Raw genomic sequence first — 22,526 nt, 5'->3', positions numbered from 1 at the left:
TCCACCCAGCACTCCAATCAACCTTGCTCCTCCCCGCTCATAGACCATACTTCCCTTTTCCTGCTCTGAGATTCCTGCAAGATTTCTCACTGTTCTCTCTATGGAGGTTTTTAAACCCTTCATTTATTATGCCCTGACTGCTGAATCACTGATGGAGGCTCTGTTGAGAACAAACCACCCTACCCAGCTCCTCAGCAAACATTCCACTGGGCAGAGGCTCTGTTAAGCACTCCAACAGATGTTGCCTGATTAATAAATTCCACATTCTCAAATCTCTCAGATCATCACAGTGGGAAAGTCAAGGCAATTATTTAGTGTGATGCCTTGGTTCCCAGTGAAATGAATGGCGATTCTGCATTAGCATAAACAGAAACCTCAAGGTTGGTTTTCAGTGCCACAATGACATGTCTCCTGAGGTGACTTTCCAAACTGACATGGAATTGCTTTCTGGCTTTGGAAACTCTCCAGGAAAATGACAAAGGTATGAGGACTTCTACGCTATGACACATTCCCTTTTCAGAACTTACATAAATTGCAAATATTAGACTCATAGAATGGTTTGGGTTGGAAGGGACCTTGAAGATCATCCAGTTCCAAACTCTGCCATGGAAAGGGACATCTTCCACTATCCCGGGCTGCTCCAAGCCCTGTTAGGAGCAACATCTGCTCACTTCTCTCTTTATCTTACAGGTGTAACACACTCCTGAAAGCACAGAGTCACTTTGGAGATTCAGAGATCATAAGGCTGAAGTTCTGGTTTACACCAGGACTGTTAATGCAGACATCATTTGAAGTGAGTACTCACCTTGTACCCTTGGTTGATGCCGTTGATGAACTGCTGGGGTGGAGGGTTCCAGAAGAACTGGATGGTCGTGGAATTCACAGCTTCAACCTGCACGTTCTGAGGTGGAGCTGTGGGCACTGCTCCCAGGAGCAGAGAGGGAACCACACAAAAACAGAGAGGAGAGGGAATGAGGGGAAAAAGAGAAAAATGAACACAGAACCCACTGAGTGTCACTTGCAAGTCACAGAGTAATAACAACCTTGAGAGAGCGATGCACTTCCTGTGCAACGGCAGCCATTTGGAAAGCTGGGTAATTGGGTTAATTCCTCATCCTGTATTGGAGATTCCTTCAAGGGGAGGAGAAGAAATGGCTTCTGCAGCTTATTATCCTGCAGAGGAGTTTCTCAGAAAGACTTGAGCCACGTTAGGATAGGTGAGCACAGCTCTTTCAGTCATCCATGAGAGCACGAAGAATGAAGAGTTTCTGAGAAAAATTTCTTGAGTCCTTTAATGCTGCTCAATTCCCCAGATCAGACAAGAAAACATGGAGTTTGCACAATTAAGGTTTTAATTGTGAATTATAATCTGGCAACAGCATCTGTTTATTATTTACTGCTGCTTAAAGAATTAGGACCAGTCATATCACATGTAGTAAAGGTTTTTCTTGGGAATTGAGAGCTGTTCTCATTTTATCTTGATATGATATGCACTCATGTATATTGAATTGATTATATATATCCTGAGCCAATACATCCTCTAATCTACTGAAAGTTGCATAAACATTTTATGCCAAGGATTTAATTAGACAGATGTTTTCTCAATACAAAAGCAAGCACAGAACATAAAGGCATGCTGCCTTCAAACAACCAAAACCAGCACTTAAATATTTCACCATTTAATAAAATGTCTCATTCCAAGCAATTTCTTCAACTTACTGCCTTAAGATGTCATTTCTACAGTTCTCAGAGGAAAGAATATTAATAGACAGGCCTATTTTTCTGAAATTATCAAGCTTCTAGTAATTTTAAGAAGAAAACTGCTATCTGAGTACAAAAAAATGGACTGAGACACTTTAAATCCCATAAAATAAGCTTAATAATGCTTCAAAAATATCACTATTGACAGCCATGTGCATTTGTATTCTATGAAAGAGGAGCTATCCACAAGTGGTTTTGAAGCCTGGAAGCCTTTGTTCCTCCTGCTTCCAAGGAATAGTTTCTACCAAAGCCCAATGATTTGTGCTTCTAAGGAGAATCCACTATTCCCACTGAGAAATGGTGGTTTCCTCCACACTTTTCAAAAACAGAGCACAAACTTTTCAAGTTCCAAAGCACTTTTTGGAAGATGAGTCTTTGTGTGGAGAAGAAATGAAGAAAAGAAGTTCAAAAATGCAAAACTGCCCCTCTTCCCACCAAAAGTTATTATTTGTTTGGAAGAGACATAAAGGGGCATTATTCTTAACTAGTGCTGACAATATAGTAAGACAGGACAGTGCACACTTACCAGAGATGTGCACAGCCCAGAAAAATCAACACAGAAAAATGGAGAAATCCTCAAGGATGTCAGGTTTGAAATGACAAGAACATCCACTCCCATGCCCTCTGTCACTAAAATTCCCTGAAGATTCTGCCATGGCTCCACAACCTTGCTCTGCAGCTTTTTAAACCTCAGTAGCTGCGTATTAGTCAGAACCTTCTTGCCCTAATTTAAAACTTGATGTGACAATTTATGAACTATGCATAATTATTGAGTTCTGGAAGCAGAGTTTATCTGATAGTACTCTAAATTTTCATTAGAATCTAGGCCCTATTTCCTGCCATGTATCATAATTCCCTGTGTGCTTTTGGAAGGTTATACTATTATCTGAATGACCTGTAGACATCATAAAGTTTTTCTAGTTAAGAGATTCACCAAATCATCCTGAGATACAGTCATAAATATTAAAGTCGCTCTAGAGTCATAATGAGTTGCTTTGGCTACAGTCCCCCACTAAATGCATTTTTTTCTTATTCATATTCTTGAAGAAACTGTTTATTATGAGAGCCACTGCTTTTGTGTGCAGTACCTCGTATAATTAATGGTTAACATGCATAATTTTTTTTTAAAGTCCAAATTTTTACTTTCCTGCACATTTGCATATTCAGGTATTGTAACTGTCAGAGATTGTTATTGAAGAAGAAAATTGTGTTACAAGTCTTCATGTTAGTTTTTTATTAGAAATTCACCAGTATATTACTGATAGATTCATCTCCTCCTGTCAGTAAAGCCAAATCAGCTGAACACCACCAAGCTCCAAGTTTTCATTTGTGGTGCTCACAGTTCCCAAAAAAGCTCAGGCAAACACTTGAGGATAGGTTTACTACAGTTTTAGGAATGTGGATAACCCAATGCATTAGTTATTTCTTTTAAAAAGGGAAATATTTTTTGTTCATTAGGAGATAAATTTCTGAAACAAGAATATATGGTCATAGCAGAGAAAATACCTGCTGGAATATGAAAAGTGGAAAAAATTATGAACAGAAAACATAAAATCTTCAGAATGCTGGAAATCGTGATTTATATCATATTTCCTCCTTGGTTATCTTTATTGAAAAATCAACATCTGCATCTCAATTAATACATTTAAAAGATGGAAAGAACATGGGCCATCTGATTTGCATAAGCTTAATTATACTGCAGAAGGCATAATGTAATATATTTTTATATTTTTAATCAGTAAAATATTGGCATTATAATCTCAAATTTACTTCAAAGTGCCAGTATAATATTCTCCTTTTATGTCCTGATATTAAAGGCTTCCTTGGGTATCTGAGCAGTTCTGCATTTTAAAAAGAAAAGGAGTTTGAGGGAAGCTAAATCAGAATTGACCTTCTGGTCACTTCAAAACTCAAATACTTTTCCAAGATCATGGAGAACAACTTCCTGAAGCTTTGGCTGTCTGCACAAGGGATTTTCTAATTTAGTGGTAGATACCTGTCCTCTTCCTACAAATTTGTTGTCAAGCTGTACAGAAGCTGCCAATGTCAAACAGGTGTTTCAAGAGTAATCCCCAAGTATTTACACTCCCAGCTTTTAAACCTGCACTTCATCATGTCTGCAAGTATTCCAAAGCCATCTCACACTGGAGATCCATCTGGGAGTCATCTCAGAGCTGCAGATCAAATTGGTCAGACACAACCAACTGTTACTTTGCTCCTGATAAAGTTCATGTGCTTGGAAATCTGCAGAGAGCTCAGCCCCCGGGACTGTGGGTTAATGTACAGCATTCCAAGCAGAAAAGGTCAGGGAAGCACTCTAGATAAAAACCATTAAAAGGGTTTCACTGACAAGATAATTGAGAGGAGACAAGGCACTGAGGTTAAGCATGTGTACATGGAATTATTCTGTCTCTGGCCATGTGCAAACAGCATGGAAATCCCGTGGAGTTTCTGACTGCCAGACTCCTGCTCCTAAATATAGATCTTCAGCACAGGCTTGGAAAAAAGGCTCCTCTGGAGCTCCTGACCTTTGAGGTGGCAGCTTGCCTGTCTCAGCCTTGTGGAACTGCAGGTTTTCCTCTAGGTGAGGATTTAGATGTTCCTTTAATGCACCAGCCTCAGTGCTGAGCGGCACATCCCATGGGAGCAGTGGGGATGTGGAGCTCTAATTCCTCCTGGGAAGCCTCTTCCCTCTGCTCCCTGCTGGTGTCCTGGGCTGTGCTCTGAACTGCAGTGGGTGCCTAGGAAAAGTGGTCTGTGTAACACTACACATCTGAACATCTGAATTCTGAAATTCAGCAGTGTGAGATTTGGCACTAACTGATGAGTTTGGGTTCTTGTATCTGGGAAATGCCTCCTTCCTTTCCTGCATGGCTCTCACACAGACAAGATTTTATTTCTTTATTAACAGCTGGGGGCCTCTCTGAAACAACTGCTAATTCCATCATCTTGTGAAATAATTTAAAAATGAAATAAAAGCAGTAGATGGCAAATGACATCTAAGCAAGATAAAACCCCCCGGCCACTAAAACTCCAACTTGCTTCTGCACAGGAGCAGCTGGGCCCAAACAGCCATGGGTGCTCCAAGGCTATTGGAAGTTTCCCAAAGGAAATGACAGAGGATCTTTAAGGTGTTTTTGCTAAGAAAACCCGAGGGAAGACTAAGGAAAATATCTTTTCACTGAGATAAAGTAAATGGTTGTAGAGGATACTCTGCAGTCAGGGATTCCTTTTTCAAGATTATTTCCTACATAAAGCAGGAAGCTTTCAGTTAACTGGGTTTCCTCTGGCTCTTCCACACATTTCTCTGATTCATCTCTTAGTGCCTGAGGAGGAAGCTGCTTTGGACCTGGCTGAACAGACTCCTCTTGCTTTTATTCTTTCCACACCATCAAGACTCACTAGTCTGGTAACTTTTACTCAGGAAGGGCTTTTGCTCAGACCTTCTTGGCCTGGCAGGGTGTCCATGCACAACAAAGAAGGGAAAATAAAACAACATTCAAATACATGTTGAGATCTGTGAACTTTGGGACATAAGACTGGCTTTTGAGATATGCATCAAAAGAAAGACATGGCACTTAAAGCAGAAACAGAAGTGGTTAATGTCAATGGAGAGGCTAATGGAAGAAATGTCTCTACTTGTAAACCTTGCCCTGCCTAAATGGTGGGAGTTTTTCAAAGAGAGAGTTCAGAGATATTCACAGTGGTGAGATAAAAGGGACAGACCCAAAGTAAGGGGTGGAAGTTGCTGCTTTAGCAAATCAACCTGCAAAAGAAGGCAAAGATGCCCAACAGTACAGAGCAGAGACAATATTGTAACCACACAAAGATGTTTATACCTTCACAAAGCTGTTCTTACATGAAAAGGTATTGGGAAACTTCAAGTTTTCATATGGCAATGAGAAGTCCTGCAGGACAATGCTTAAATAAGTAAAATTGCCCTTTGCAGAAGGCTGGCAAAAATCCCTGTGAAAAGTAACATCAAAGCAAGGAACAGCTGGAGAAACTCTGATGAAGAAAGACCTATATATACAGAGCATCAAAGGATTAGGCTGAATATCACTCTGAAAAGACTTTCAAGATTTTAGAGACAGTCAACCTGTCTGACCCCTGTGCTGGGATGTTCAGGGCTCTGCCTGTAAGTCCTCCTGACATTTTATCTCACTGACATGCACCAGTTTCCTCCCAGTTCAGATCCATCAGCACCTCATGAGCTTGGCTGTGTTTTGGAAGTTGGCAATTTTTGAGGAGCTTGGAGCAGCTGATTAGTTTTCAGTGGCTAAAGCAATGCCAGAGGACTAATAAGGGATTAATAGACTAGCTCCTGGTATAAATCCACAGCTTATATGGCCAGTCAATAGCCCCTATGACAAAGGTGCCAATATGCTGATGTGCTCCTGCCAATGGGCTGATCTGCTCCCGGGGTTCATTTCCTCCCAGGCTCTGCCTGCCCTGCACATTGATGAGTGTGAGGGATTTTTCATCTGCAGACAGGTTCTTGCCAGCACAGCTCACATCATTTAATGCATGTCACAGCAGAGGCAGTGGTGGTGTGGTACTAGGAAAGGGGGATGGATGGGAGTGTGTGTCTTTGACATTTATCTCTGCTCATATTAAAATCAGAATATGATTTACAAGGCAGTTTTACACATGGCTTTTTCTTACTCCTGCTAGTTTGGTTTAGGAAAAACATTCTGGAGCAAGAAACAGTCACGAGATTTCCCTGTCTTTTCTCAACTACAATAAACATAAAGGAGCAGAGATTTGGACCGTAGCACATTACATATGGAGACTGGATATTAATCCAGTTTCAAATTGTATTTATACCAGCCAGTCTCCCTTTCCAGCTCTAGGTGTAAAAAGGTTGCAAGATCTTTTTAAAACAGGACATGTCCTTTTGATAAACCCAGCAATGTTCACCAGGAAGTGGCAGCACCCTTGAGGCATTATTAACAGCTATTAGCAAATACCAATATGAAATAAATCAGAAATATCCAGTTTTTCTTCTATGTCTACCCAGCACTGAGGAATTACATGAAGCCAAGGAGGCCATTGCAGGTTGGCCTGAAGTCTAAACACTCTTGCTGATTAACATGAATGCAGGACTGACTACACCTAATTTATAACAGAGGATTTATACCCTTATAAATGACAACAGACAGCCAATCAATAAAGGATGATAATAACTGCACATAATATCAAGGGAAATTAGAGTCAATTACAGGGTTTAAGAAAAAAGAGTGTGAAGTCCAAATCCGGGCCTTAATAGATGGAAGGTTAAGGTGCTATGATAGCTTAAAATGTGCAAATAAACAGGGTAATGAATTACAAGCATAATCACAAAAGGGATTCAAATTCTGTGGGCAAACCAATTCTCTGCAGAGCTTGGGTGTTTAAGTGGGATAGAAAACATTAATCCTGGCTGAACGAGAAGACTTCAAGAAAAACATTTCAAGGTCTGCTATAAATACTTCTAGAATGAGGTTGAGTGTGCCTAGGCTCCTCTGAACTATGAGACTTTACATACCCTAAGACAAAATATAGATAGTTCATTCCCCAGTTGTTGTGGTTAATTAGTGTTGCATATGAATAATCTGTTCTTAAAGATCTCCCTACACCTCAAACTGTATCTAATCATGTTATAACCTACTCCTAGTAACAATTAACAAACAGCTACATCTTCTTCCCTGATTGAAAATTAACTGATGCACTGTAAATCTGCTAGTTTTTAAAACAGTATAATTGTTTTATGACCAGCAAAGTAGAGCCCATGTACTGTCCAGTGCTCAGCATCCAGCACAACCCTGCAATTATGGGAATATATGGAAGCCTTAAGGACCTGGCACTTAATTATCCTACAGATTTTTATACCAATCTAGAGGTGTAAACATGCCTTACACTGGCTGTAAAAAGTAATTACATATCCTTTTGTTGGTGTAATTTATACTCTTCTTAAAGCACTTAGAAAAGTGTGGAGGAGCTGTAGCATAAAAATCAGGGCTTTAAAGATCATTTTATCTTCCCCTTTGAAAGTATCTGCACCATTCCTGAAATGCTTCAGAACCCTTTCTCCACAGGTTGTATTTCTTTCCCTACACTTTCCTTGCAATTTATTCCATATTTCTAAAACAAGGTATTCTGTGATTATCAGAACTAATGCAGTTGGTTCACTCTATCTCCTATAATGCATATGCAGCATCTTGCATGCCTTGGCCATGATACAACCAACTCCCTGCTATATTTTCTCTAACTCTCCTGGCAGGGTAACCTCAGCCCCTGCCTGTCACAGGTCCCATAAATCCATTCCCCAGGACCCCAGCTCTCATCAGCATTTCTATTTATTACTTCTGCTGCAGCTGACTCTGACCTGCAAGCGTGCCAACACATCATCACGAGGGTCAACAAAACAGATAATTTTTTACTTCACTCCCAGCTTTTCCTACAACAGAGATAGAGCAAAGACTTGGCTCTGATCAGGCACTTGAAATTTGCAGGTGCTCCTGCTCCAAGCTGTCTATCAAATTTGACTGAAGTGACCACTGATTTCCCAGGCTCTAAGGTGGGATTGCCAGCAGCACATCCCCTGAGGAAGCTGTGGGGAGATCAAGGAGATCCTGCTGGATTTGCTCACCTCCCTGCAGTGTGTACTCTGTCACGGGCCTGCTGAAGGCTCCCAGCCCAGCTCCATTGTAGGATGCCACCTGGATTTCATACTGGGTCCAAATGATGAGGTCTTTGACCAAGCAGTAGTTGATTTCTGCACTGGTGATGTTTTTGTACTGGTACTCTCCCGGGAGGCCGGCCAGGCGATACCTGCCATATGGGGAGAAGAATTAGCTGGTTAATGAGATGCTATCAATTAGAGAAAATATCCTGGCTGGCAAAATAGCTTCCTTTGTGAACAGGCAATATGCAAAGTTTTACAGCAGAATTTTACCAAGAATAATGAAAAATAATCAGGAGGAACATAGCAACTGCAGATAAGACCATATCATGTTTGACTGCTATAGTATTTATAATCTGATCGCACTGAGATTACAGGCTCAGGGCTAAACAAAATGGGTATTTTATCCTGTTTTATGGTTGCAGAAAAATTACAGCTTTTTAAATGTGCCTTGTCTAGTAAAAGCTGTGATTTAGTACAAAAAATAGCCCAGATGTGATTTTTATCAGAGTGCTGCTGTAAATCAGCCTGAGAAATTGTTTTTTTCCCTTCACTTCTGAAATCTGAAAAGTAAGAGCTCAGAGGGCTCTGACCTCCTGGGATCTCAGCCACTGGCACCCCTGGCTTCCACCAGAATTTACTTCAGAGAATAATTAAAATAAGGATTGAACACAGTTGAGACTGAAGGGTTGGGTAAGCCCTGGAGTTCCAGGAGAAGGGCTGCGTCAAACACAGGTGGGTGATAAATATCCTGAAACTCTTTCTGCTGAGACACGAGCAGCTGAAACACTAAATATATTTTCTCATGTAAAAACTGTATTCCAGAAAACAGAACCCCTTTGATGTGTCTCTTCAGGCCAACAAACTACAGAGAAAAACTAAATTATAGAAAACAAACAAACCTTGCAAATCTGTGAATGTGAATAATACTGTTTGTTTTCCTTCCTTTAGGAAAGTGGTACAGTGGATGCTCACAATATGCTAATTCACAAAAAATCAAAAAACCAGAGGCCAAATAAGGGACACAAGGCATTACTATTCCAGGAACAAGATAAATATGGAAACATTTGTATTTTTATTCACCACACAACTTTTATACACTCTTACCCATCCTTTGCTTCACTGCAATCACCAAAAGTTTATTGACACAGAACAATTTCATTGACATCTTACAGACACATTTTAAATTCATCTAATAAAATTGCTGCAATGTTTATGACTAGACAACTTCATGTGTTCAGCCAGACATTTTTGTTCTAAAATCTTCCTATAAAGAGATCACTTAATCACTGACATCTCTATTTTCTGCTGCTTGCCTGACCATCTCTAGCACACTTAATATTTGTAATACTACACTGGTGTGATTCCATTTATGAAATATAAATGGAAATAAAGAAATAGCAGCCCTCAGCTGAGTTTATTGAATGTCTTGCTCCCCTTTCTCTCTCTCCTGTGCAGGGTGTGTGCTCCCTGGCAAGTCAGTTCTTAGTGCAGCAATGCTGTCTCCTGCCCAGCAGACAAGGTGCAAGTGCTCCTGTGATTTAATCTGTTATGCTGTTAGCATGGCAGACCCCTAAATGCAATATTGGCAGTGAGAAAAAGGGCAGAGGAAGGAGGCCAGTTCAGAAATGTCATGTCTTCATGATTTTTCTCACCATGGACTTTGATGGATACTCCACATGACTTGTGCAGTGCACCTTCACTTTTAAAGATCAGGTGTTCCATCAATTTAGCATCTTGCATGTCTTGAGCTTTGGGTCTATGGATGGCTGGTGCTTTTCACTCTGCTATCCCCTGATTCTGCAGAAATCAGTGCAGGAACACTGTTCTTCAGTGCATATTGCTGTGACCACACAATTCAAATGGGAGGAACAGCCTGGTTTATTGCCTGGGCTTGTGCTTTTAAGTGATAATCTTAAATTCCTGTTGGATAAATGGTTTCTCTGCTCTGCTGTCAAGACAAAGCAGGAAGACACCAAAAATGCTCACAGATTAAGCACAATGAATATGAGCACTATTAAAATGGACAGAGATGTTCTAGCAGGGTCAGGGATCAATTATGCAGATAAATACTGTAAAAATTACCAAAGTTAAACATTATTGGAAAAGCTATATGGAGAAAACAGCACAGATTGCCAGAAGGAGGAGCCTATGGGATTGCTTTTTAAAGCACATTAAGCGCCAGAGAGACATGGCACTAAAAGCAGAAACAGAAGTGGTTAATGTCAATGGAGAGGCTAATGGAAGAAATGTCTCTACTTGTAAACCTTGCCCATGACTTAATGCTGAGACTGGGAATAACTGAGGAACTCACCCTACCACCGGGGTAGGGTTTGAAGGCAAGAATTGCATAAAGAATGTTTGCACCCTTGGCAGATGGGAACCCAAGGCTCAGGACAAGGGTCTATCTGCAGGCAAAGGTTAAAGCACCTCTCCCCACTGATGGCTGACAGAACATTTTAAACTGAGCCCAGCCCTAAAACCTTGCACCAGCAGCACAAGGGGCTCCCCTCTGCTGAGGGGCTCTGTGCAGGTGACAGGGAGATGAACACACTCAACTCTGCCTGCAGACACAGAGGAACTTCCCAGGGCTATTTTGGGAGCTCACCAACACTCTTAACATGACAAAAGCCTTTCCATCCATGCCAGCAAAAGTAGGAGCACAGCTTGAACTGGATGTTGGCATTTAAACTGCAGCATTTAGTTATCTTTTACAGTTCTGGAGGACACTGTATTAAAAATGTCAGCAGCCTGCCTACAGGAGGCTGTAACCATCACTTGGAAATATGTCAGGGGCTGGGAGTTTTCCACAAAAAATGCCTCCCTCACTAGAGGTGTGGCCCTAGCTGGCTGCTAGCACTGCAGGGTGTGGAGGATGCCAAATGAGCAGTAATCTAGTGGAATGGGATAGGAGTGAATACTGAGTCCCAAAAAATCACCTGAGGGAAATCTCTGCAAAGTTTCTCAAGTGGCAGCATCCTTTCTAACACAATGAATCCTGGGTAAGCTGCCAGACTGGATGGGTGCAGGATTCCCAGTTACCTGCCTTAATGTGTTTCTCATTAATAAATACAAACAGGGGCTGAAAGGACCTTACTCAATTGGCTGATTTTCAAAACCAAACCAAGGTCTGCCATGAAGCATCTGACCTGTCATTCCCTCTCTCCATTTTGTTTGGCACAAAATTGAAGTTTATTGATTCTTTTGCTGCTCCTCCATAGGCAGGAGCCCTGTTGTGTCTTTGATAAATTTAATTAACCTTTTGAGCAGGGAGCTGAGCCTGTAATAAGCAAATATACATCTGCATAGGCTGCACTGTACCAGCCTCCCATGTGAACGCTTGCATTACTTAGAGCTTCACTTCCCTTTGAAAATGGAATAAAAGGATTTTGTGAGCCTCCACAGGTCCTTTGGAACACTCAGACTCTGTAGGACAGACAGGCCAGAATTTAAGTGGCTGCACCCTTGTGACTCCTTGAAGAGTTGTTTTCTCATATTTGACAAACCAGAGCAGCCTGAACATCTGCACACAATAACTAATGTCTTTAATTCAGTAGAGATAGCTTTTATTGCACTCTTAAGTCACACCATTTGAACTCCCCTGTGCATACCTGGATTTCCCAGGTTAAGGAAGGATTTACCTCAGGATGTAGCCATGAAGAACCCCATTGTGCTCACTCTCAGGAGGAGGCTGCCACTGGACCATGATGGACTGATTGGTTCTCCCACTGGCCACAATGTTTTTAGGGGGAGCACTGGGGGGCTCCTCAGGTAGCATCAACCTAAGTACAAAAGAATGTGATGGACATGAGTGTTCAAAGAAATCAAAAAGAAGAGTCTATTTCCTGTATCCCCTCCAAGTGAACACTCTTTTATTACAGTCTGATGACTGGAAAGAAATATAATGCTGATCAAACTGCTGAAGACATGCATGAAATAGTTACAACAAATCAACATAATAGGAAATCAGTTAAGCAAGCAACAAGACAGACAGCTGAGGTAACCCTATTCTCTTGGAATCACCCAGGCTGCTACAACTCTTTAAAAAGATTACAAGCCTGAATGAGTAAGAGCTCAGGTCCAGTGTCTGTGACTCCTTCCAAATTGTTTCTTTCAGCTCTTTCAATATTTTTCATATCAAACTCCTACATTTTGAAAAAGCCATTTAGAGTTCAGCTGTTCTGCAATTCAAGCTTGCAGCAAGCTTTGGTTCACAGAAGAAGGGGGATGCATTTGAAACTGAATATGATGAAGCCATCCTTCTCTGTCACATCTGGGTAAATTCCAGCAGTGACATTGCCATGACAGGGTGAGAGCTGTGCTCCTGCCCGGCCTAACTGCTGGGGCTTAGCATAAGAGCAAAATGTAATTTCCAACTGATACTCTGGAGTATGAGGACACTTCTTTCACGTTGGGCTGAGCTCCTGCATCCCCCAAATGCCATCATGCCCAACTCCTGCCATCTGCAGGGCACTCTCCAGAGACCTGGGAAGTGGCAACTTCTCCATCTCCCAATCGTTGTGCAAAAGATTATTTTATTCCTTGACTCCCAAGCAGCATTTTCCCCTCCCCAGGTCTTTGTCCCTTCAGCACACAGACAGGGGCTGTCATTACCTGCTGGTCTCGGTGCTGTAGCGCCCCTTGCCCACCTGGTTGACTGCACACACCCTGAACTGGTAGGTCCTGGCTGGGGTGAGGCCACTCACAGTGACCCCGGTCATCTTCGGGTCAAGGTTGGACAGGTGAACCTTCCAGGGAGAATCTGTTGGGAAAATTAGCATGGGAAAAAAAGGAAAAAAAGATGAAAGTGCCTGTCAAAAGCCCTGCAGAAGTGAGGAAACGCCTCTGACTGCTCAGAGCTCCTGGTGCTTGCTTCCCTCAGAGGAACTTTGGGAAGAAGTTTCTTTTCAGCAGAAGAAACCTTCCTGTCAGCCCACACGGTTATGCAGATTGCACATTTGTCTACTGGAAAGTGATGCTGCACATGTCATGGCATAATAAATAAAAACTATATTCATTAACATTTTAATAAAAGAGGAAACAAGCATGATAAAGACAGATGGGCTGTGTATTTCACAACCCATCTGTTTGGCAGGCCATCACACCACCACACCCATGAGTGGCTCTGGTGGAAGGATTCTAATGAAATTCACAGTCAGTTTGGAATATCTTCCTACCCAGCTTGCAAGCAGGTGTAGAAGCGTGACTCCCTCTGCCAAATCAGCCCTTTGCTGCAAGACCTGAGAAAGCTTCAGCTGCTGATTCTACATGTCTGCAGTCCTATTTTTTTTTCCTAGTGATATTATTCAGCATGGAATCTAATTGTCCTAGGAAGATTCCCTGGTAGAAAGCCCTGGCAGCATTCTAAACCCCTTGCTGTCAGTTCACATTCTTGCCATATCAAGCTCCTCTGATGCCTAAATTACATTTGCAAGTTTTTAAAGAGGTCAGAAATGAAACATGTTGAAAATTAAATATTCTGACTTTTTCTCTCCATAGCCTGGTGTCAAATATTCTCCCTGATGTCATGACTGAAATAGTCAGGGAGAGGTGACATTTGGTCTGCGTTGCAACAGTACAGCGACGGAATCAGCCAATTTGAAGATTTGTTCAGTTTTTAAATAATACCAGCTGTTTTCATGCTCCCTGCTCAAAATTACTAACACTTCTGGAAATTGCTGAGGAGCTCGCTGTGGATTTTGGCAACGTTATCTGCGCATGTTGCTCATCAGAAGTGCATCGTGGCTCCTGGCAGGTCACCTCAACGTCTGCCTGAAAATGGAGATGAGATGTCCCAAACGTGGAAGGCTGCTAAACTTCACACCAAGACAGAAGCCACTCATTTTGTGCTTTTCTGGCAGATTCCTTAGCAAGTTTAAGCCCTCTAGGGTGTGATGCCAGTTGGGCTATAAACACTGCATCTTCAAATTACTCCAAATGTATTTATTCCAGTAAGGGCCTTGCCAGAACAAAGTCTTTTTTAACAGGAAAACTGACACAGCAGAATACTGGGAATGCTGGAGAGGGACATTTGCACAGCAGTGAAGCTCTGTCCTTGCCAATTGTTGATTTACCAACAGCCACTTTGGCTGCAAGATCTTGACGCCAATTTATCTTAGCTGAACATTGGATTTCTTTAAGAGAGCCCTTAGAGGAAGCACACCTGTGCCATCTAGAAAAGTGTTGCTTAGGAGATTTTTGCACCTTAGTTCCTTCTGAATTTTCACAGGCTTCCCTTGAGACTTCCCCAACAGCCTTGTTACAGCCAGAGTGCACAGCAACAAATCAAGGGAGGCTGGAGTTAAGGTATGGCTGACCTAGTGCACTGCCTGAAGGAACTTCCTGAGGAAAATGGAAGAGGGGAGTGAAATACCCTTGCATGAGCTACTTGGGCAGTGGTCCGTTTCCTAGAGCATTTCATTTGTTTACTGCCAGTGTAAACACCACCTGAGAGTGCTTAACCCAAGCAGCTCAATGTAGTGAGCAGTTTGATTCAACAACAGGCCCTATTAATCTCCTCAGCACCTTGGGGCTTTGCTCTGTTTATATGCTGCATCTGTAGAATACTTTATTAATTCTTTTTCCTCTCCTGGTGGAAGATAAAAGATCTGGCAGGAAGAGAGATTAAACTGGAAACTAATATAAACGAAGCCTATTCATCTCCTGGGCACTCTGATTCAGAGAGGAGGGCGGTTCAGGGAGCATTTGCTCACTCCTGGAGCACTGGATACACTGAGTCTGCAGAGTATCTTTAAAATTTAAATGTCAAGTCTTTTTTTTTTTTTTTTAATCAATAAACAAAACACTGCAAAAAAATGGATCTCCCTCTTTAGATGCACACAACCAACCCCAGGATTGTGCAGAAGCTCTTTTCACTGTGGAGAAGAGCAATTCTGACAAGGGAAACATGCCATAAAATTTTTAACAGCGCCTCTCCTGTCCTCCAGGGATGGCTGTCACTCACCTGTCCCAGGAAGCCTGGAGAAGCTCCATGGTGACAAAAGACTTGCCAGGTCAAACTATTAAAAAGGTCTCTGTTAGACTGAACAGACTCTGCTAATCCTTCATTTAACTTAAGCTGCCCAGAACATACTCTGGGCTCTGCTGCTCTTCCCCTGTAATTGCTGCTGTCTGAACAACTTCCATGTTGAGCTGTCTGTCGTCTTACAAATATTGGCCATTCTGAATTAACTCTGATTGCCTCTCCAGCTTAATTTATTGGAAATGAAGAATCTCACAGGCTGTTCTCTGGTTTACAATGTCATTTTGGGGTTTTAGAAATGACATTTTTTTCCTGTCATGAATTTTTGGATGCGCTTGTGACGCATTCAATAACTCTGGCTATGTGCCAGGAGGCATTTCTTCTCTATTTCCCTGTCTACCCTACAGTTCATGCATTAATTGCAATTTCCCCAAAAATCATTTCTAATTTGATGTTACCGATCAGATCTACTGCAGAAAGCTGATTTTTGCAGGTCTGGAACACATTTCCATCTCTTTCCTTCTCCAGGGGGTTTCGCATAGATGGCAACATAGGAATTTGCTGTACTGCTGGAATACACTGAATTAATCTTTCAAACCTTTGTAGTGATATGATATTGCACAAAATCCAAATGCAAGCTAAATGGTTCACCCTTTGTTTGGTAAGACCTATACAAGGTCTAGCAGTGGCCTGAAAAAAAGTATCTTTTAAAACGATCATATCTAGATCTGAATCACAATCATAATGACAATGCAGTTTTACTTTGATTTTTGCAAAGATTTATCAATGGGTTCAATATTTGCCATTTGAATATTCCTACCAAATTCAGGGTGACAACTCATAGGTTTTATTAAGCATGTACAGATGCATTCCACAGGAGCTTTTATTATCTCCTCATTGGCACAACGTGATGATTCTGAGTTATATCATCACCTCACACAGCACAGATATCCCAGAATACAATAAAACAAAAATGGGCTTTTATCTTAATTGTTCTCAGCAGAATTCTACAAGTCTTAATTCATTTCTTCAGTTAAAAGACTATTCAGAATATTTTTTTGATTAATTCCTCCAGTCGAAACCTCTTTGGAATAAAATAAGCATATCCCCTCCTAACTCCATGAAGACACTTCATTGGAATTCTGAGGTAAATTGCAATGGGGCTAAACAGGTCATGAAACATCCAAAATTATATTAGTGCAAATGACAGCAATGCATGGTACTATTTATTTGAAAATCCTATTTCAAATCAAGGTTCACATTCTTGGCTCTGTGTGGGCAGGAATACTTAATGACTGTGTTTCCTTGGAACTGTGTTTTTCAAATTAGATTATAAATTTGCCCCCAAATGTTTAAGGCCATATGTCTCAAGTCACCCACAGACATAGTCTACTGTGAATACTTGTATTTTGAGAATTATTGCATTGTGCCAAATACATTAATTTTAAAAATTAGGTGGCTAGAGTCGTTCATATTCCCAGCAATTTATGTGCACGATCTGCCACTGTTTTCTTCCCTCTAATTAAAATGAGGGTTTTGTATCTCTTTACTGAATTGATATTAATGAAAAGGAGTTCTAATCCATGCCAGGTGGAGTGACACGCCTCCCTCTAATGCAGCTGGTAATTAAACCCCTGAAATTTATACTCGTTATTTTGAATCCTCTTCAGCTATTTCTCTGCAGCAGACACTGTTATGTTTTCATTGATGGTAAGTGCTTCAAAACCTACCATGGGTCCTAAAGCTGTGAGAAAGTTATCCAAAACAAAACAGCTAAAAAAAGCAACAAGGCTACTTTTCAGCACCTATAACCAAAACACAAACTCCAAACATTCAAACTCCACAGAACTAAGAACAAAAGCTGCACAGCGTTGTGGACTGGAAAATAAAATCTAATTCTGGTGTCCCTCCTTCACATCTGAAAGTGAAGGGGGACTGGGATGGGAGGCACATTGCTCTGCTGTGACAGTGACAGAGCTCATGGAGGGTGTTCCCTGTCCCCCTGACAGTCACTCCTTCTGCAGCACAAACCCCAAACAGAAACTGTCTTTGAAAAGCAAAGAGAGTTTCTGCAGAGTCATATCAGGCCAAGCTCTACCTACACAACATCCAATGCCATCTTTGTGCACAAACAGTGCTTGGGATGGCTGGGAACAAAGGGAAGGTGATGGTTTCCAGAGAAGCAGGAGGTCTGGAGAAGCTAAATATTAACCACACACTGCTGAGATCAAAATAGCCCTGAAAAACAAACACTTCAGGAAAATAGAAACCAAAACAAGCCAGTGTCAGTGTGCAGACATTTCAGTCAGTGTTCCAAACCAAAGCCACTGCTGACATTGCTGTACTGCTCTGTGTCTATGGAACAAGAGAGCACAGCAACAGTGGAATATCCAAGGGCTCAGATTCTTCCCTGTTCTGCTTCTGTGGGCACTCATTTACACATTGCACATAAAAACAAAGTCAATAAAGACAAAAATTTAAAGGACAGCAAGACCTGGGATATATCTGGGAGTTAAGATGCTCAGTTCACAACACAGCTGGCCTGTTTGCAGCTCTGAGCTGTGGCAGGACACAAACCTGTGCTGTGGGACAATGAGACCCTCTCAGTGGCAGACTGCAATGACAGCAGCCAAAATTATTTGATCTATCACAGAGTGAGCAGTGGTTCACAAGACCCTGTGTGTTCTCAGGGACTGTGTGCATGCTTTCCAGAGAACTACTGTTGATTTTGGCTAAGCCTTCGACAAATTTCAGTGAATTAATTCTAAAATGATGGCACATCTACCCCATTCCTATACAACTGCAAAGCATCCTTGGTAGAAAGGACTTGAAGACCTTCCAAACTCCTCCATGACAAAAGAAAGATGATGGAATGAGATGATCTTCATGGTCCCTTCCAAATGAAACAATTCCATAATTCCGCTGGCACTGAATGAGCTGCCTTTTCTTTTAGGGACTTGTCCCAGTCAATGCAGGATCCAAGTGCACATGTTCTGCCACCTCTGTGCTGTCTCTGTGTAAATACAGCTCTAGGACCTTTCCATCATATTCCCAGACTGGGACTTCACGAATTTGTCATCAACAAAGCCACTGGGAAACAAGGAGCAGAAGGGAAACACCCTTGGGCAAAAGATCGGGGAGGGAAAAGAAGAAAACCAGGCAGTTACTGGCCTGTAGCTATGGGAGGGAAGGAGAGTGAAAATAAAAAGGAAGGTGGTGGTAAAAAGGTTGAGGAAGAATGTGAGTGCAGGATTGTGGATTTTCTTACTCATTTGTTACAAAAAGATCCAGAGTCTTTGATTGAAAAGAACTATTTTAAGGGCAGCAGTCCTGAGCACGACTTTGCATTTCTGCTAGGACTAGAAACCTGCACTTAGCTTAACAGTTGTCAAGATCATTGGTTCTGGGACCTCCACATCTGAGAAGTTATGCACTCCAGCCTGCAAAGCAAAAGGCTTGTATGTGATCTGAAGCTCAAGTTTCCCCCTCAAGCTCTCAGTGTGGCAAAACAAACTGCTGCTCTCCAGATAATCAGAAATCAGAACTGTTTCACATTCAGTTATGCAGTGACTAATTTCAACATGTCACAAAAAGTGATGCTCTTAATTTTTTCATCAAGAATCAATTGTTCAGCTTGGATTTCCAGCTCCTAGGGTGATAGAGATTAGAAAGTATTGCCAAGGTGACCGATTTCCATATACCCTCATCTTTCCATCAGCTCCTAAAGAGGCATTAGCAATGTCCCTGAATAACCTTGCAGACTGAGAGCCTGGTGTACAGCATGATAAAACTGGCAAGTGGCAATTCCCAATGCCCAGGTTTGTAATGCAGGAAGTCAGATACTTGGATTGCACTCAAACATCCTCAACCACCTACCTAATGCAAGGGTGTAAAATGATAATCTACAGAAAGCAGAGAAAATATATGAGCCCACAGAGAGGTAAGACAGCAGTTCCTCTTGACATCCAAGTTTGTTCCTTTGACAGACCATCAGTTCCTTAAATTATCCCCATCTCTGCATCTTTTAGGTGAAATTTGGGCTCTAAATGCCCTAAGAAATCCATGAAACTGAAGGAAAAGCCACGGGAAGGAACAAACTGACTGCTGCTGTACTGAGGAATGAGCTGTTGTACCTCAAGTCTGTCTGGCAACACCAGAGATGGAATTTCTAAGCCCTGTAAATCAATCCCTCCATCTCAGCCCTCTCTGTCACTCCACTCTTTCAGCGTGCAAACACCTGAGTGTCAAACCCCTTTGTGCAGGCTGAAGCAAGCTGCAGCAGCACTTTGTCAGCAGCTCTGGGGAGAGGGGATGGTTAAGGACACCATGGGGCAGAGAAGTATTTGACTTACTGTTCTCAGAGAGCTCCACCACGTAGTAGAGCACGGGGCTGTTGCCGTCGAAGGGGCGCACCCAGGAGAGCACCACGCTGCGGCTGTAGGAGGAGTTGAGCGTGGCCACCAGGTTCTGAGGGGAGTGAGGCAGCTCTCTGCAGAGGAAAAGGGTGAGAGAAGGGGAAAAAAAAAATAAACCAGCACAGAAAAATTAATCTATATTTCATTCAGCTCCAGTCTTACAGGCAGTTAAAGGCAGGCGACATCAGCCCCGTGTGATGATGGATATAAAACCACCAGCAGCTATTGTACAATTAAATAAGTGAAAGACATCGTAGAATTCTTCACAATTTTATCCTTTTTTGGGGAAAATAATAAAAATTATGCTGAAAGTCCCAAGGCTGATGGATAGAACAGCTAATGGACATGCTGCTAAATGTGGCAAAAAGCCAAATTTCATCCTGTTTTTGACTGAGCAAGTTGGTCAATAAATTTCCTCTCTCACTTTTTCTCCCGTCTTACAATGATGTCCTACAATGTGACAGCAGTGATACGTATAAACAGTAAAACACATGGGAGATATGATTTAACATGGAATTTTTCATACTCAAGGAAGCAGAAGACATTGACACTATCCACACAGAGCGACTAATCAAAATTACCATATGTATTCTTAGGCTACAGAACAGCTTGATTTACTCACGGATTCAGGCTTATCCTGTCATGGGTAGAATCCTTCCTCCCTATAATAAGGATTTTTTTGGAAGCACCCAACCAGAAAATGCAGTGAAAATGCCTGCAGAAACCCCATGGAAATACAACATAAAACATTTCAAAAACAAAAATAAAACAGCATCTCAATTAAAATGTGTAATTTCTACACATAAAGGAAATTTGTGGAAAAACATTTCATTTGTACCCATTGGCTGAAAGTGGGAGCTGCATGGTGAAGTGAGAACACTAAATTCTGCTGCAACCCTTAAATGCTGATGCATTTTAAGAGATAAAAGCCCTTCAGCATTATACTTAAGCATGATTTTTACTCCTTATCATCCTGATTCCTAAAGAGAACGAGGATTTCAGAGTGAAGGAAAAGCAGGGAGGGCCAGTTTTACCCATTCAATCTGCCTTTCTCCTCAGGAAGGCTGAGGGTGACCCTTCCACAGCTCAGGCCAGAGCAGAAAGCCACGAGGGCACTCACATGCTTAAATTAAAAATGCAGCAATTCCTGCCTGTGATGTATTTTGCCACTGAAGGCTCAGAGTTATTTAAAAACCGCAACTCCTCAGCCACTCACCAAAATAAATACAGGCTCTGGCTCCAAGCCAGAACAATAAATATGTCCTGGATTTCTGTTTCTACTGGAAGATTGAGGAACATATGGAGAGCCAGACAATAGTTTTATTATTTTTCTGTTAAGCCGCGAATGCTTTTGTTTACGCGTTTCTGATGGATACACACTGTGGAGTTAGCACCAAAAAAAAAAAAAAAATTTGCTGGAAGAGCCAAAGAGTGGCAAGAAAAACACACAGCTAATGAGGCACCAGAAGCAGAAGGCACTTCCCTGCCCACCTCTCTCCAGGCAAGAGGGGTTGATATTTCCTAAGGCTAAACCTGAGACTCAAAGCCTTGTCTCATCTCATTTGACTTTAAATGCAGAACCAAATTAGCAGCACGGTGACCCCAGGCTCTTTCTGTAGTAAACATGGAATGACACCTCAGGGTGTGATTCAGATCTCAACTTCATTAAATTGCTTGCTTGAGATGCCTTGATGGTGAGGAGTTTAAGTTGACTGTTCTCACTCCTTTCTGGGCGTGCACTGACAGCTCAGACATGGCCACTTTGGGGCTAAAACAAACATCAGGCACAGCAAGGATCACGTGCGGGCCCAAAGGGAGTAGATTTTGAACAGAGCACTGTGAAATTTTGGATAAACACATTTAGGGAAGAGGGGGGACCTGGAAACAAAGCAGGAGGGAGCTGACCTGGGAGACAGAGTGTGGCTGTCACTGGGAAGCGTGGGGGTGTAAGATACGGCCATTTACCCAGGGACTACAAGAGTGTGCTGCTTAATTTTGAATGAAACATTAAATTATAATAAACATTAAACCTCCACCACAATTTATCATTATGTCCTAGGCAAGCTGGTTGGAAAAGTTTTTGTGATTAAGCTGGCAAAGGTAATTACTGAAGGGAAGAGTGAAACGTCGTGTTGCTACATGGCTCACTCAAGTCCCAGTCCCCGCTTCATTTATCACCAGTCCCTGTGGGGAAGAGCTCAGGAGGGGCTGTGGCTCCAGCTCCTCCTGGATGGCCACAGAAGCAGCAGTGTGGGAGGAATGGCTGAGGGGGAGCTCACAGCAGATTATCCCCATGTGTCTGATTTTCTGGGCAGCCAATGAGCACTCCTTGTATATATTATGGGTATTTTCAAGGTGTGCATTTGCTACTCTTGATGTCCCATACAATAGAAGGGCTCAATTAGCTCACTTGAAGACAGAGACTACACAATTAAGAAAGACTTAAAGCTCGGTCTCTTTTTCCAAGCGCACAAGACTCAGAAGACTTTTGAAAAAGTTTCCCTTTTATTCCCCATTTGCCCTCTTTTTTAAATGCACAGACTGAGTTAAAACCAGAGGTTTTGTTTGCTTAGGATTTGGGTTTAGTAGCTTTTTCTCTCAGATTGACAAGGACAATCAGCAGCAGCACAAGGGAAATGGGCACTTTCTGTTCAGACAGAGATTGAGTAGCGTGAGCTGCTGCCTCCATCCAGGACACCCCATC

At 42.0% G+C, this 22,526-nt stretch overlaps 1 protein-coding gene across 5 annotated transcripts in view; it reads right to left on the bottom strand.

Annotated features, from left to right (window-relative positions):
• The window catches only part of SDK1 (sidekick cell adhesion molecule 1), a 387,510-nt gene that overhangs the window by 107,946 nt on the left and 257,038 nt on the right, over positions 1–22,526 (bottom strand). For all 5 annotated transcript variants that reach the window (XM_064725525.1, XM_064725524.1, XM_064725523.1 and 2 more), the window contains 5 exons: positions 19,760–19,896; positions 13,040–13,187; positions 12,067–12,207; positions 8,393–8,574; positions 806–921 (listed from right to left, as the gene is read on the bottom strand). In XM_064725525.1, coding sequence (XP_064581595.1) covers positions 806–921; positions 8,393–8,574; positions 12,067–12,207; positions 13,040–13,187; positions 19,760–19,896 — 724 coding nt within the window. The remainder of the gene's footprint in view (positions 1–805; positions 922–8,392; positions 8,575–12,066; positions 12,208–13,039; positions 13,188–19,759; positions 19,897–22,526) is intronic.

Source organism: Zonotrichia leucophrys, chromosome 14 (genome assembly GCF_028769735.1).
Source record: "Zonotrichia leucophrys gambelii isolate GWCS_2022_RI chromosome 14, RI_Zleu_2.0, whole genome shotgun sequence".
In the NCBI taxonomy this organism is placed as follows: domain Eukaryota; kingdom Metazoa; phylum Chordata; class Aves; order Passeriformes; family Passerellidae; genus Zonotrichia; species Zonotrichia leucophrys.
Note: the sequence above shows the minus strand (reverse complement) of the source record. Positions and strands in the feature narration are given on the sequence as shown.